The 15,428-nt window shown below is 39.1% G+C and overlaps 1 protein-coding gene across 4 annotated transcripts in view; it reads right to left on the bottom strand.

The window, feature by feature from the left end:
- The window catches only part of clu (clustered mitochondria protein homolog), a 43,699-nt gene extending 30,169 nt beyond the window's left edge, over positions 1-13,530 (bottom strand). The window contains exon 1 of one of the 4 annotated variants that reach the window (XM_087346283.1): positions 13,146-13,530. In XM_087346283.1, coding sequence (XP_087202409.1) covers positions 13,146-13,263 — 118 coding nt within the window. In that variant the 5' untranslated portion in view covers positions 13,264-13,530. Of the gene's footprint in view, positions 1-9,357; positions 9,479-12,293; positions 12,445-13,145 lie in introns of those variants that run through there. The other 3 variants (XM_087346286.1, XM_087346288.1, XM_087346284.1) reach the window with 3 other exon arrangements.
- Between the last annotated feature and the right edge of the window lie 1,898 nt (positions 13,531-15,428).

Below are 15,428 nucleotides of genomic sequence, written 5' to 3'. Positions count from 1 at the left end.
ATACACTACCACGTTCACAAGAGCCCATCAGTGGTTCCTTAGCATGGGCCACATGAATCCGGTACATCCTATTTATTTAAGGACCCTTGTAACATTATCACCCCATCTACCGCTTAGATCTTCAAAGTGGTCTCTTACCTTCAGGTTTCCCTACTAAAATTTTGTGCGCATTTTCCAACTCTCCGCGCACTCTCGTCCTCACAGATTTATTCCGAAACCTAATAATGATACAAGACAAAGGAGCTGCTTCCCTCGGGTCCATCGACTTTGATTTTCCGGGTTGTGGACGCCATGTGGTTACCAACGTTTTGGAAGAACTTGCCAGCCGAACGTCCGTACTTTCCAAATATACCACCGTCTTCACGATATCAGCAGGAGGACCGTGCAGCGGTAACACTTTACATTTGTATTCACAAGGTACTCGGTTCGAATGCTGTCACGGATGCAACTATCCCAATTTCTAACAAGGGGCGAAGCGTTCGTGTTAACCGCGTCAGCCCGGCCAACACTTTGAAGAATAAAAATGAAACAAATAGAAAAAGTCGTCTTAATTTCGCGGTTCAGTGCTACTCCAATGACTGTAACACAACAGAACCAACCAGATAGCATGCATCGTTAGACAACATCAGTCATCCAGGCGTTGTTACGCTCGGGACGAACGTAAGTCTTAATTAGCTCCCATGGTTATCATTATCTGGGGGTAATGAACAACATTACGCCACATAATATCATTTTAAGGGCTACAAGTGGTTTTAATAAACGTTAAATTTGTATTATTGTATCATACAAAAACCCAACGTCACGCTCGACTTCATCCCGAGAGATTTAACTAACGAAAGAAACAAACGTGCTACTCCGAAGCTATGTTGTGAATTCCGCTCCCTGTCTGTCCAACAAAACCCCTAGAAACTCAAACTCAGCTTGGTTTTTTTATAAAACAGCTCAGTTACAAAATTGGTGCACAGGACCAACGCTGAAATACAGACAACTTTTATTTGAAAAATGTTTCAACATAGTGCGAATTTAACAAAAACACAATAAATAATTCGATTCAATGTATTCTAGCGGTACGTATTTGTAATTTGAGAATTGGATATTTAAATAAAAAACGATCCTAATTTCTCTCTCTCCCCAACCCAATATTCGATGATGGACAGCCTCCGAAATTCTACTGTACCATTCACGAAAATAAAACTTCCTGATTTACGAATATGATCCAGTTATACATAAACGCACAGCTCGACGCCAACATTCAGAAATGGATAAACGACAGTTAAGTTGCTAATGTAGACACTTCAAACCAGCCTTTTGTTGTAGCTTCGCGTGTAGAACCAGCCATCTTAAAAGACTCCGAAAATTATATCAATATTACACGCCACAAGTATCAAGTACAATTCAGACTCTCAGAGTAAGATTACTGGTGCAAATAAGGACAGAAATTTGATAAGATAAAATAGCGAGGGCAGAGCACGTTCAGTTCTCCCTCGTGGGATGCAGTCCAATATTTGTGAACTGCATGGCATCCGCTGCTACTGGAAGTGAATGATTCTTGGGTAATTTAATAACACTGTCTCATCTACTGAGGTTATAGCCCCAAATGGGATGAGTAAGCCAAGAATCAGGAGTTCAAATTAAATATGTCACTGTGTGAACATTTTATTTGGAAGTTGTCCGCTGTATGGCTATATACGTATTTCGTTGGGTAGTTCTGTCTCCATCTTCAGAGACGACAAAATTACGAGAACAGTAAAAGCTCTGCGCGTTCCATCATGAAAACCTCAGTCCGTTTCGATGTGCATCAATGAGCAGATACCAGCATTTCGGAGGGGCATACTGCCTTCATCTTCCGAACAGGTTCCTCCGAAACGGTGGTATCTTCCTACGAGCACACGCGGAATTACAGGCACGAAGCCAAACATGGACATTCCAGCTTGCAGATTATGGGACCTGTGACTAGGGTTTGTCGGTTTTTAAAAACTGGTTTTTTGGATAAACTTGTAAAATTCGAAAACCGGTTTTTAATATTTAAAAAAACCGGTTTTAGATACTAGAATTAATATGAAAAATTAATTAATTAAAAACGTTAAAATTTTGACTTGAAATCGCCTCGGGCACAAGCATATTGTAGTAAAACTAATCTTCATGAGTCAGGCTGAAATTAGTTCCAAATTATTAAATACTTTAGAAGTACGAATTCAAGAAAGAAGACAAGTTGGATTGGTAACCCTTTTGCTATATTTGCAAAATCCACAAAACATTTCAAGAAAGAAATCTAGTGTATTTCCATTAGCTTCAAAACTTGATATTATTAAGTTATGTGGAAAAATATTGTCTAGAATATATCCAAATTCTTGTATGGAAACAGATTCCGATGACGAATATATCGGAGAAGGGGAAACTATTAATCAGGGCAATGCTCTAAAAGAAGCCATTGAAAAATCAATTCATAGGTTTCTTGAGGAACCTGAAGAAATAATATCAAATCCGAAGACATTGAAGGCCGAATTTTCAGTATTTGTGGCAACCAATAAAAGAACAAAGAATTTGGATTTATTATTTGATGCCCTGAAAACGATAAAACCAAGTTCAGTAGCCAGTTAGAGAGTATTTTCTATTTCAGGGAATTTTGTATCTATAATAAGAACAAGATTACGTAATCGTTCAGTGGACATTTTATGTTTTTTGAAATCATATTTTCTGAAGAAAAATACTAAATGAAATAAAAATTTATAATTTATACGGATTTTAGTTATTTTATTTGGTTTTGTATGTAGTTTATTTTATTATATTTTTGTAGTTCCATAAATATTAAGTAAACTGAATTTTTTTAAAAAAGTATAAATATTTTTTTGCTGTTTTATTTTTTTTTGTAAAAATTCGAAAACCGGTGTTTTGGAAAGTCTGGAATTCTAAAATCGGTTTTTGTATAAACCCTACCTGTGACAGGAAGACAAGGTCAGGTAGTTCCCAAACAATAAATCCGTTTAATTACGCTACTTATCAGAACTTAATAATTTTCTCAAGTGTTCACGTTAAGTACTAAGATAGAATTATTTTTCTGGTTCATATTTGCAGCCCGTGCTAATCATGACAAACGTATTTACGTAACGGTCTTGGTATCGTAAACTTTATGGAATAAATGTTAGCTAATAAACTACTCGAAAATTTGAAGAAGTCCAAATTTTAGAAACGAAAATAACAAAAAACATATCCATGAACAAATCAAGAGCAAATTCATGGAATGTTTGCCACCACACAGTTCAAAAAATTCTTATGTCCGACCTCCTATCTAACAAATAAAGATTAAAATGTACAAAACTAAATGATTTTATCTGTCGTTTTCTATGAGTGTGAAACATGTGAATTTCTTTACACTGTGCGATTACTAGCTTCTCAAGGTCTCTATTCCATAAAATTCCGAGATAAGACGGATAATTGACGTATAAAACCCACTCAACCAATTCCTGACCGATTCCTAAAACACCGATCGTATTTAATAAACTGAATTTAATGTCCACACGCAATATTTCGAAAATTACTCACAACAGTAGGCGGCAGTTTGTGAATCGGTTCGTACATTTTTAACGGTCATACTAATCATCATTCTGAAATTTGGGGACCCCTGACATACCAGTAATAGTACAAGATACATTTCTTTCGTATCAGAGACGCCAGCACATGAAACATATCAAACATCTAATAAAGTGTGGCTCGTAAGTTAAAAAACCACAGCGCATCTACCACACAGGTTATTAACACCGTGCATGTCAGCGCACGGGAAACCGAAAAACATTGAGGTAGCCGTCGCTGTCTGACACAGAATTCTCACGGAATAACTCAGGACACTGTGAACTCCGCCAGGCTGGACCATCTGTAACCCGGCCAAGTTTCAAACGGGTACCTCACGAATAAACTGAACTGTGCTCCTACTTTCAGCGCAAACATGAACGTATATAATACCATTTCTCGTCAGTTATAATAAACAATAGTATTTACGTCATCAAAGCTGGAGCCGTGTACCCTCACGCAACAGTTCCTGGCGCAGCCAGCTCAAAGTTCTCTCCCGAAGTTACGTACCATGATGATTTGCCAAAGTGTGTCACGAGACGAAGAATGCCTCGTGCTTCTTATTGGCTGGCTGCGTCCGGTGTGGCTCTTTGTAGGAACACGTGGTTTGCACCAGCAGACCTTCCTGTAGCACGTTTATTCTTGGCTAAAATGGTCTACAGATGAAACAGAAGTTCTCTCTTCTGGTTGGTTACGTACACGGCGAGACGGTCTTCGTGGTAAAAGTTTCTTCTCGTCCCAAACGGGATAAATGCCGTCCATATTTATTATATTAACAAAAAAAAAATACGTACAACTTTCGATTTTGAATAGTAAATCGGGGAAAACTACATCGTCAAACATCCCAATGTATCTACCATGATTACTACTATCTGATTCTCATTTTGGACCGGATAACTAAAAACACAAGTATTTAATGTCCTATTACACATGTCAAAAAAATAGTAACAAGTAGTACGAATTAACTTTCAAATTGAGTATAAAAAACGAGTTCACATGTTCGTATCTTATTCTGTGGCTATGTGTTTATTGCTCGTGGAAAGTCTTCAAGGTGACACAGACGATAATTATCCCCCCCCTTTTTTACTTCACAAACTTCAGGTTAACTTTCGTTTTATCTTGACTTGCGAAACTGACAAAAAGTAATCACAAAACGCAAACCTACTTCACTTTTTTCCCTGATACAGAACTAAAAAACACGTCCCTGTCATAAGCCAACATGTAATGTAAGCATGAAACTCCTGCAACGATTCTTACTAATAAATGTTAGCCTGCTAATTAATCATTAATCACAAACACAACAAAAAATGGGAACCGTATGATTTGTACAGATCTACAAGTTAATACCCGTTCAAAACTCAATAAGTCTCTCCTCATTTCTTATAAGATCTACAAACTCAAAAATATCGAACGTCGTGGTCGAATGGTTAGCACTCCCGCCTCATATTCGGGGAAATTCCAGGTTAAATTCTCGGCCCGAAGACCGGCTATCCCACGTTTTCTCCAGGTTTAAAGCTTTCTTCAGCCCCTTAAATTACGTCATGTCCACCACCTTCCACACCCTTTCCAACCTGTATATAATCTTGTCAGCTGAAATGTCGTTTAATAAATTACGAATGTTTACCGTCATATTCAGACATACACAAACAGTGTTCTGTCTGACGACAGGTCCATATGAACAGGATCCTTCCATCCTTTTCTCGGACTGGGACCTGTTCTTATACGTTCTTGACAGATGATCCAGAAGTGGTTTGCCATTGCCTTCTTCTGTGTGTGTGTGAATGGAGTAATTGTTGGGATGCCACGGAGGAAAACTCCGTGTTGCCTAGACCACGGCCTTGCCCAACACAAGTTATAAATTCGGGCACCGCCGGGAATCGAACCCGAGACCCCAGGATTACAAGGCCAGCGTTCTAACCGCTAGACCACAGTGGCGGTGACTATCGTGTATCAATTTATAATCATATCCTGAGCCAAAGAAAAATCAGACCTGAAACGTACAACAAAATGCCAAAAGGTCACTTTAATACAGATCAATACCACGTGTCACAGGCCGGCCTTAGTTCAGCGCAGGAACACAAACTCTTCCAACAGCGAGAAACAGATGAGCCAGGGGAGATTACCTCCTGCCGTCAGTCTGCGATGGGTCACCCCTAACAAGCACCGTAATTGTCTGGACTATTTCCCAGCATAATATTTCTACAGCAGCAAGAACACGTACTGGCTTTCATTACGGGGATGAAGCGCATTATACAGACGTACACTGAGCAGGTGATGTAGCGGTACATCTGCATTTGGCGGGTACGCGATTCAAATCTCGGTCGAAGTGACTGTGTGGGGAACCACCAGGTTACCACAGTTAACTAATTAACTAACTAACTAGATGGCTTACCGAACCCGAAGGTTCATCACCGAATTAACCAAAGCCCTCCACCGGACCCTGTCCTGGGCCAACAAAATCCACTTTCCTTCAACTCCTATCTCCCATAGATCCCGCCTGAGATTATCCTCCCATCTACGTCTAGGTCTCCCCAGCGGTCTCTTCCCCTGAGGCTTCCCAACCAATACCCGGTGCACACCTCTTGTCCCATCCATGCGCGCTACATGCCCAGCCCATCTCATTCTTCTCGACTTAATCACCCTGACAATACTGGGGGAGAATTACAGATTTTTAAGCTCATCATTATGCAGTTTTCTCCACGCCCCATCGTCTTCCCTCTTAGGCCCAAATATCCTCCTCAAACACCTGCAATCTGTGTTCCTCCCTCTGAGTGAGAGACCATGTTTCGCACCCATACAAAACAACAGGCAAAATTATTGTTTTGTAAACTTTAGTTTTCAGGTTCTTAGAAATCAGACGGGAAGACAAAATATTTTGAACTGAGAAGTAGCAAGCATTTCCAGAATTTAATCTCCTCCTAACTTCCTCATGAGTGTCATAGGTTACCACAGTTACAATACTTAATAGGTCAACGGTTGGAGACGGCGCCAGAAACTAACTTTGTTCGTGCACTTTCCTAACTTGTTTTCCCTTTACTCTGCTATATTTTTTATTTGAGTTCCGTTTCGGCGTGTTTATTATTTACTGCTGCAGTTAAGAAAACGGCATACCAAAGTGAATACACGATTAAAGAATGAGTAGTAATGAGTAGGTACGCGGACAAACAAGAGACCAGGACCGTACAAAGAAGACAATGCCTAATTACTTTCAAGGTTTCGTATTCTGTGCTATCAAAAGACGGTGCACAAACATGGCCCGATCACCAGTCCAAGAAGCCCTACCATCAGACCAGTCTAATCCATGGGAAAATAATAAGAATAAATATAAACAACAAGATTATTCAGTTATTTGTTTCCATTATCGATGCTGTCTGCAGCCTAAACTGCAGGCCCATAGCCCCGATGATAAAATAATGAACTGGAAATTATATGAGAGGAAGCGGTCGTGACCTAATTTAAGGTACTATCCCGACATTTGCCTAGAGGAACTTCGAAAACCACGAATAGCCTAGGACAGGATAGCCGGTGTCCAGGTCGAAGTACGAACCGAAGACCTCCCGAATGCATAATTCATTCCCGAAATTAACCGTTAATTATTTTAATGTACATACCGTAAACCCATCAGCTTTGATTCGACATTAAAACAACATACAAGTTACAAAGTGATCTACATGTTGTCATGTACGGCCAACTATAACAAGACACGTTATCTCCCCTTGCAAGCATGACTACATCAAAATCAATGAGGTCCACGCAGTCAAGGACAACTTAATTGCATCAGTAAGTTTTACTAGCTTTAAAAGAGAATATATTAGGTCGGACCATTCTCTCACTCAGTAACAGAGGGCATGAATAATATTCATTTATTCCAAAACATTAATCAATACAAACTGAACACGAAATCAGAATTCGGAATCTCCGTGTAATAAACATCGATCCCTGATGCTGTACCGTTTCTCCACTTCTCTGGAGACATTCACCAGTTTTACAGATCGGCAATAATCCATCTGCTTTATAATTAAAAGTCTTATCATCACACGGCATAACAGACTAGACGTTTGTAGATCTTCCAAAGGTACGTATAGTAAGCAGCACGATTCTGAACGGCCTGACCTTGAACCCACTGACGTGTCGGCCGGGCGTGTACTCTCTAAGCTGAAAATATCGTGCCTGTCCCCAGACACCAGCATCTAATTACAATGAAGATGGCTGTCTTCTGGGTTGTTGCGCCGTGTAGCCTGGCCGAAGTCTACTTGGCGCTGCAACCCATAATACAGTCATCTTCACCGTCACACAGTTTCATTTCCGTAGCAATGTGATGTAAAAGACAACGTAAAAGATTCTGAAATGAACGCCTGCATCCCTTTCCACAGTGTTCTTCAACACATCACTTGAAAATTTTTGGACTACATTTTAAAATGTGGAATCTTAAACATTTAAGTGGATATAATTAAATCATATTGGAAAAGGTTACTGAGCTGTGGTCCATCTTTCTATGTACATTTTCAATATCTGCTTTCGAATTACGTTGTTGGTCAGGCAGATCCATCGACGATACTGATGTAAACCCACAGAACCAGTGTTCTAGATATAATTTTGAATTCCTAACTTCAACCACCCGGTAGGTACACCGTCAGAATCCGTTATCGCCAGAAACGAGCATGTGCTTATGGCATCTTTCGTAAGGGTTGCAGGGTCACTGGCATGCTTGTCTGCAGACGCAGACGCTCTAAGGACTGAGGCACGGATTATGACCTGCGTACTGCCTTGTAGGCGGACCTGTCGATAACGATGTCCTCCTCCTCCTCCTCGCCTGTCGGATCAAAGGGTAAAGTTTCTAAGTACCAGCGTCTTTGTCGGACTACATTCTATAGTATTATTATTATTGGTGTTTTATTCCTGGCAGTGTGGCCAGAGCCTTTCATACTCGCCAGAGTTTCCAAGACACCATAAAAGGACAATTTAAATTTGAAATCGAATGACCCATGTGCAGATTCTTGACCTCGATTTGGGCCCCAAAATGTACAGTTTTGTAACCCTTGTTTTTAGCAACTTCCCTTATTAGCATTTCTAGAATGAAAAGACTTAGCAACATATTTAAGTTGCGTTATTCTCATAAAGAACTTGAGATAAACCTCCAACAAACCATGACATACGACCTCTGAGATAAGAAACCTTGAGCCTTCCGAATACGACATGCACGCTACAACTTGGGACGCACAAAGTTGTGTATATGAAACACACAAGACTTTAGAAAGCGTGCAACTGAATTGTCCAGACGAGATACAGAGAAATTGCGACATCAGGAAACCGTCCAAACCATTCTTCAGCAATCCATAAGCACGCAGAAGAATTCTGCCGATATCACTGGTAAAGACGATTTTCATTTCAAGTCGATTATTCTGTGTAACGCTCTTCAATGACCTTCATAATTTAAATGCCACATTAGTATCTGGAAAATCGACTGTCAGTTTTACGCCAAAAAAATCTCAAAAAATAAACGACAATTCATGTAATGTAAGATTTGAGGCTGCCATTGCAGTAACATAAAGATGATGTTCTGCGCTTTTACGTCATGTGGACTCCTGGGTAGATACCAAAGTCTCAGAGAACCACAGTCTCCATCTTCGGAGACAAATATGTAGCCAGTATGTTTCTCCGAAACGTTGCTTTCTATCCACGAGTCCACACAGCGTCAAAACCCAGATGATGATGATCATCATCATCATCATCATCATTTTCTAATTTAGAGTTTATAAAAATTAGTGAGCACACAATGAGCCGAAATACCTCAAGTGAAGACAGGACTTGAAGTTGACCGCCTAATTTCTAGTTTAAGATGCGTGTAGCTATAAACTCTACGTCCTGTACTTCATGGCATGATGCTTAGACACACAGGCTGCTTCACCTTCTATTTATAAAACACAAATCACTGAATTAATACACTAACAATTGTACGTAGCTCCTGACCACAAATCACAGACGACGACCTGCTAAGAACTTCCTCGGACAGATCTAAATGCGAACAGCCTCTGATATTACAGCACAATCGGAGTGGCCATGCAACTCACTTGAGCATCCAAACAAACAAGCTCAGTTGCTGCCATGAACACAAGTGCTGTGGTAAGTGATTCACCTGAAGCGACTGGCAAGAAGCCGAGAATAACAGGCACGTTAACAAAAAAATACATTCATGCCCCCATCCCCTCTTCAAAGGCACCATATCTTAGGGATACCGCCTCCCCACTTGCAACCCATCAACTTAGTCTTCACTTCCGCATTGATAAGTCTAACATGAAGCCAGAAAAGTAGTCTAAAAAAGCACAGTCTTTCATATCCCCTCAGATGTTTGTTTCCGAAGCACACCATCAAGGTCCAAAGCTTACAGAATCCATAATTAATTCCCAACCTTCATTCTACACAAGAATAAGAGGAGCTTTGTAAATCAGACAACAGCAGGAAGTTCGATAACGCTTTCGACAGCGTGAACATAATAGCGACTTTCTCAATAGCAGCGAAGTTTATGCAAATACTGTGTAAATAATACCGTTCGCATTTAAAATATCACTACCACTTTTCCCCTTATAGTGAATACGCCAGAACATGGACGGTATTGTGGCTCGTAAATAATAAGGCCTTTTTTTAACTGAATACGAAATAAGTTTCAAGTTTTCATAGGATTCGTACGTACGTCCACAAGAAAAGTGGTCCTGAATTAAAACGATCAAAATTAGGCCAAAACAAAAAATGATCGATAAAATGTGTATCGAATTGGCACAACACAGTCTTACCGAAACCGGTCTGGTAGCCCGAGCATTGTTACTTGCATACAAAGAGGATGCCCGATCGAAATCAGTATTTTATTAACACAAATCACGTCTGATTGCTACATTTCGAGACACAACAAGCAAAAATGCTCAACCTTCACCCTAAAGAATACTGTATTACCCTAAAAGAAGCAGATTCCCCTTAAAAGGCTTTCCGGCAGCCACGCAGTTCCAATTCTTTCGGGTCTTCTTCATGCAACTTTTAAAACCTCGTCGATATTTCAGTGGGTGTACCAGTTCCTGCCTCTCCTGTCCATGAAAGAATGTTACGTAATGGCGTGCTTTGTGTATCGGGAAATGAACAAAGCCTACAGACCAGAAACACTAATCAAGAAATCATGGTTTATTTTGAGGTACTGTTCATGATCATGCCAACCTTGAGCACAACAGAACGTGAAGGGCCTAGATATCGCAATGCCACGGGAATTTCACACTGCATTATGAATCGGATATCAAAATGTATTTAACCACTTAAAGCCGAGGCTTGTAAAGATATTTAAGAATTCAGTCCGTACCGCAAATAAAATACAACCACCACTGAATAGACCAGCTGGTTAACGTTGTTTACAGTTAGAAACACATAAATTAAAAAATGCAGACTTACTGATTGTCAAAGCAGGTAACACATTCTGTGCTTTAGGGGGTTCCTTTCGTGAACTACATAATAAATGAAGTGCTAGTCAGTCCTTATAGCGTTCAAATAGTACACACACCTAAAATAAAATTTGTTCGGTATACCCTGGCTATGTCCCCATGGAGTCGATAAGTTCGTCTCAAACCCTAGTAACTTCCCACAAGATCACAATCGACATTTTCACCGCCGTTAGCACTTCAAATCTCTTTTAATTTATTATAATGCTTTCCCCACATGTGATAACAAGTGAGTCCCACAGTCATGGCTTTCCTGGAATGTTTGTTTAGCTGGCAATAATTTTATTAATGCCATATTCCGATTTTGATCATAGTACATCAACTTAAAACACTGTTTCGATCTATATTAAAGAAACAGTTTAAGCAGTTCAAGCAGACTGTTGTGGAAGATAACAATAAATCAAAACAGGACGAAAATAATAGCAAAATTTGGAAAATTCTTGCTACCATTCAGTTCGGAATACTGTCTTCCTGCCTCCTATACATAAAAACCTTATAATTTTACTGTAATTTCTATGGGTGTCAAACTTGATCACACGTTAAAGAAAGGCTGCAGAGAAAAATTGGACCTAAACCAGAAGAAGTAATATGGGGCTGGAAGAAACTGTATAATGAGGACTTTCATAATTTCTGATAAGTGACAATATTTTGAGGGATGTAAAATCCTTAAAACGAGCTCATCACTGTTTGCCATAGGGATAATCCTCTCCTTGATGTTCATGTTGCTTTACGACAGAACTCGTTGCAAAACCAATCAATATCTACTGTTTCTTTTCTGAAAATCGGCTAGTTCTATTTCAGCTACATAAAAAGAATTAATACACCAGAGTTAAATGAACTGATAAGAACCACAAAATAACCTGACTGACTTTAGTCGAAATCCACATGAAACGCTTTTAGCAGAAAATATATAAACACTAATTTCAGATAAGAGGTCCCTGCTAAATATGCCATAGAACAACATCTAATACTGAACCATTGATCAGTAAATGGAACAGACAAAACACGTTTTGAAATGCCTGTTAGAATTATAATAAAATAGCAATAATAACAAAGCTATTGGATTAAAACCATATTAATGATATCTTTTAAACAATATGGTACCATAAACAGAAAAAAGAAACAAAAAGGCTTATTTCTTACTGTCTTAAAATGTATATAAAAGATGATCAAATCATCTGAAACATGTGTTGACTCACTAAAACTATTACTATCATATAAGGAAGTTGCATGGCTATTGATTGCTACCATTGAAAACATTGATGGAAACACAAAAAGGGCATGGTGCAACAGTTTCGTAAGGTCCAAATTATGCCAGACACTTGGATTAGTAGCACATTAAATTGTTCAAACACTGTTCACTGTTACTTTGTGAACGAAAGCCATTAATCGATGAGTTTGTTTTTCTCACTCTGTGAAACCTGGATTGATTTAGAAATGATTATCCTCTTCTCCTCCCCGACAGAACCGGCCACTTCTACCAAAGAAACAGTTATAGTAATTTTGTTCGTCTTATTTTTCACAATATATTCATAACGCAGCAAAATAATCTACGTTGTTACAACGGAAATCCAAGTCCCATATTACGGTACGCTGCTGCTTTACGATCTGCAGTCAGAGTCGGCAATCTGCCTGAACTGAATTGTAAGGACTAGTAGCAGCGTTATGTAACAGAATGACTGTTGGACTCCGATCTGTACCTTTGCACAATGTAAAGTTATTTACCAGAAACATTCCACTCGTATCTAACACAGTCGAAAATACGACATGCATGTACAAAAAAAAATTTAAATTAGCTTACACTCCCATTAAACACTTAACAAGAGGAACTGTTAACCCTTCCGATGCAATTGCATGAGAACAATTGTGCACTCTTACCGTTAGCAAAATTCTATTTTGAATCAGTTTTAGAATCTACAAGGACTCCAGTCAAGAATAATATCCTTGCAAGGGCCATTCCTACAACGCTAAACTTCACCTCACATGATGTGTTAAATACAAATGCTTTATTTTATTATAACATTTTAAATGACCCGATAATGTTACGTCATCAGAATAGAAACCCGTCTTCACTATCTAAATCATATATAAAGAACTAACCTTTACTTGTAACAGAGCAACTTGACTCATTCGCCTTACTTCCATTCTGAATATCATTTCTCACCGTATTATTAATTCCGTTTTCAGTTGCAGTATCTACTTGTGAACCGAGAGCCATATCACCACAAGCACAACTTTCGTACACTGCACGTGGGTTCGAAATCACACTTCTAAATGAATGCGATTGGTTACAATAAAATTTGTAGGCGGGGACAATGATCTTAAATTAATTTACTATGTAATCAAAACAACAAATACGTCTATCACTAATATCGCAGAGTAATCTGCTGCACCAAAACCTCTTTCTAATTTTTACGTCCTCTTAAAAGCAGACATACTCTACTATTCACAGATAATAACTGGGAAAAATCAGTTTCCGGTACGAACATTTCCACCACGGGTACCGCAAGAACATTCTGCACCTACGGAGCGCTGCAGTTACGTTTGTACGAAAAACTAGTAGTACCTACAAATCGTCACCAGATGACAGAGTGATCCTCCTAGCACAGAAAGGTTATTTAATACAGGTTTAAATTAAACTGAAAGGATAATTCATGCAACTTAACTAATTATTTATCACAAATGAAACAATAGAACAAAAATGGCGAAAAACATTTAACTCTCACAGTGAAAAAATATTGTTTAAAATTTAATCTCAAAAACCTGTCACAACATTTTATCAAAATCAAGAGTTACAGACAATAGTTTATATACTTTAATTTAATTGAAACGCGAAAATTCTCACTTACTATCCATAATAATTAAACTTTGTGGCACTAGAACCATCGTAACAGCACAGTGAGAGTTTAAAAGTCACAAAACTAAATATGTGCGAACGGAACTTTAAACATGTAAGACTTGAGGTTCTCACAGCGGTGAGTATGAAGATTTCTGTCTTCTGGGTTATTGCGCTGTGTAGTCTGGTCGATGTTAACCAACGTTTCAGAGGTCATACTGCCTCCGTCATCAGGGCGATGAATATGCCAATAGGGTGTGAGGAGTTGGATTTTATAGGCAGGGAAGTGAAAGGTGTAGCCTGCCCCGAGCCAATGGGAGCAAGTATGGGAGTGGACCAATGGTAGCACGTGGGCGAGAGTGGGAGAGAAAGTAGAGAGAGAAAGGTGAGTTTAGTTGTATGGATAAAGGCCCTGAAAGGGGCCGAGTTAGTGGTCTGGTTGGTTCTGGCGGAGCACTCTTGCTCGTTCTCGGAGTCCTCGGAGTGTGTGGATCAGAGGCTTCCAGGACCGGCTCAGGTGAAGTCCATCTTCCCTGTTAAAGTTATCAGGATGAAGTTCGATCTCGATGGCTTCCCTGATTAACCGATCCATGTAGCCGGTTTTTGAGGAGAGGATAGAAGTGTCCTCTAGCTGTATCTTGTGCTTGTGGAGCCTTTATCCATACAACTAAACTCACCTTTCTCTCTCTACTTTCTCTCCCTCTCCCACTCTCGCCCACGTGCTACCATTGGTCCACTCCCATACTTGCTCCCATTGGCTCGGGGCAGGCTACACCTTTCACTTCCCTGCCTATAAAATCCAACTCCTCACACCCTATTGGCATATTCATCGCCCTGATGACGGAGGCAGTATGACCTCTGAAACGTTGGTTAACATCGACCAGATTACACAGCGCAATAACCCAGAAGACAGAAATCTTCAACTTTAAACATGCTTGGAAAAGATATTTCTTTAAACGATATTTATTGTACCGTTTTCCAAATTAAATTTAGAAACAGCCTCACATAGCTCGCACACTTAATTTGTTGAAAAACTGAGTCCATAATACAAAAAGGAATTAAAAAAACAAAGCTGCACTACGACCACCAAGAGACTGTGAAAAGGACAAATACGAATGAGTACCTTGTTTATTAACATCTTGCAAATGAAGCTAAATACATCATCGAAAGATATCATCCGAAGTTTGAAACCTTGCTAAAACATATTTAGTACACCAAACATTTAGTTAAAGTAAATTTAATTTAATTTAATTCCCTTTTTGCCACTGATGATGACCTCTTGAGGTCGAAACGCGTTTGGCACTAGTGTCATTTATAGTGTAAACAGTTTGTTTGTATGATTATTTTTATATTCTAATACACTAAACCGTACGCAAAGTTTTAAGTACTTAATATAATTATTTTATTCTCTCTCTCATAGGGAAATTTCATTTGAGAAAATGCTAAGAGTCTAATACCAACATTAGAAATTTCCTAACAATCTGTGACTATAAACTTATCTGTACTTACAGACATTGCGCTTTCTGCTTTCTTATGAAAATGACAAT

Source organism: Zootermopsis nevadensis, unplaced genomic scaffold (assembly GCF_977971745.1).
Source record: "Zootermopsis nevadensis isolate Lab colony 2312 unplaced genomic scaffold, Znev_1.0 Znev_ptg000010l, whole genome shotgun sequence".
Classification (NCBI taxonomy): Eukaryota; Metazoa; Arthropoda; class Insecta; order Blattodea; family Termopsidae; genus Zootermopsis; species Zootermopsis nevadensis.
This window is presented reverse-complemented; position numbering and strand designations above follow the sequence as displayed.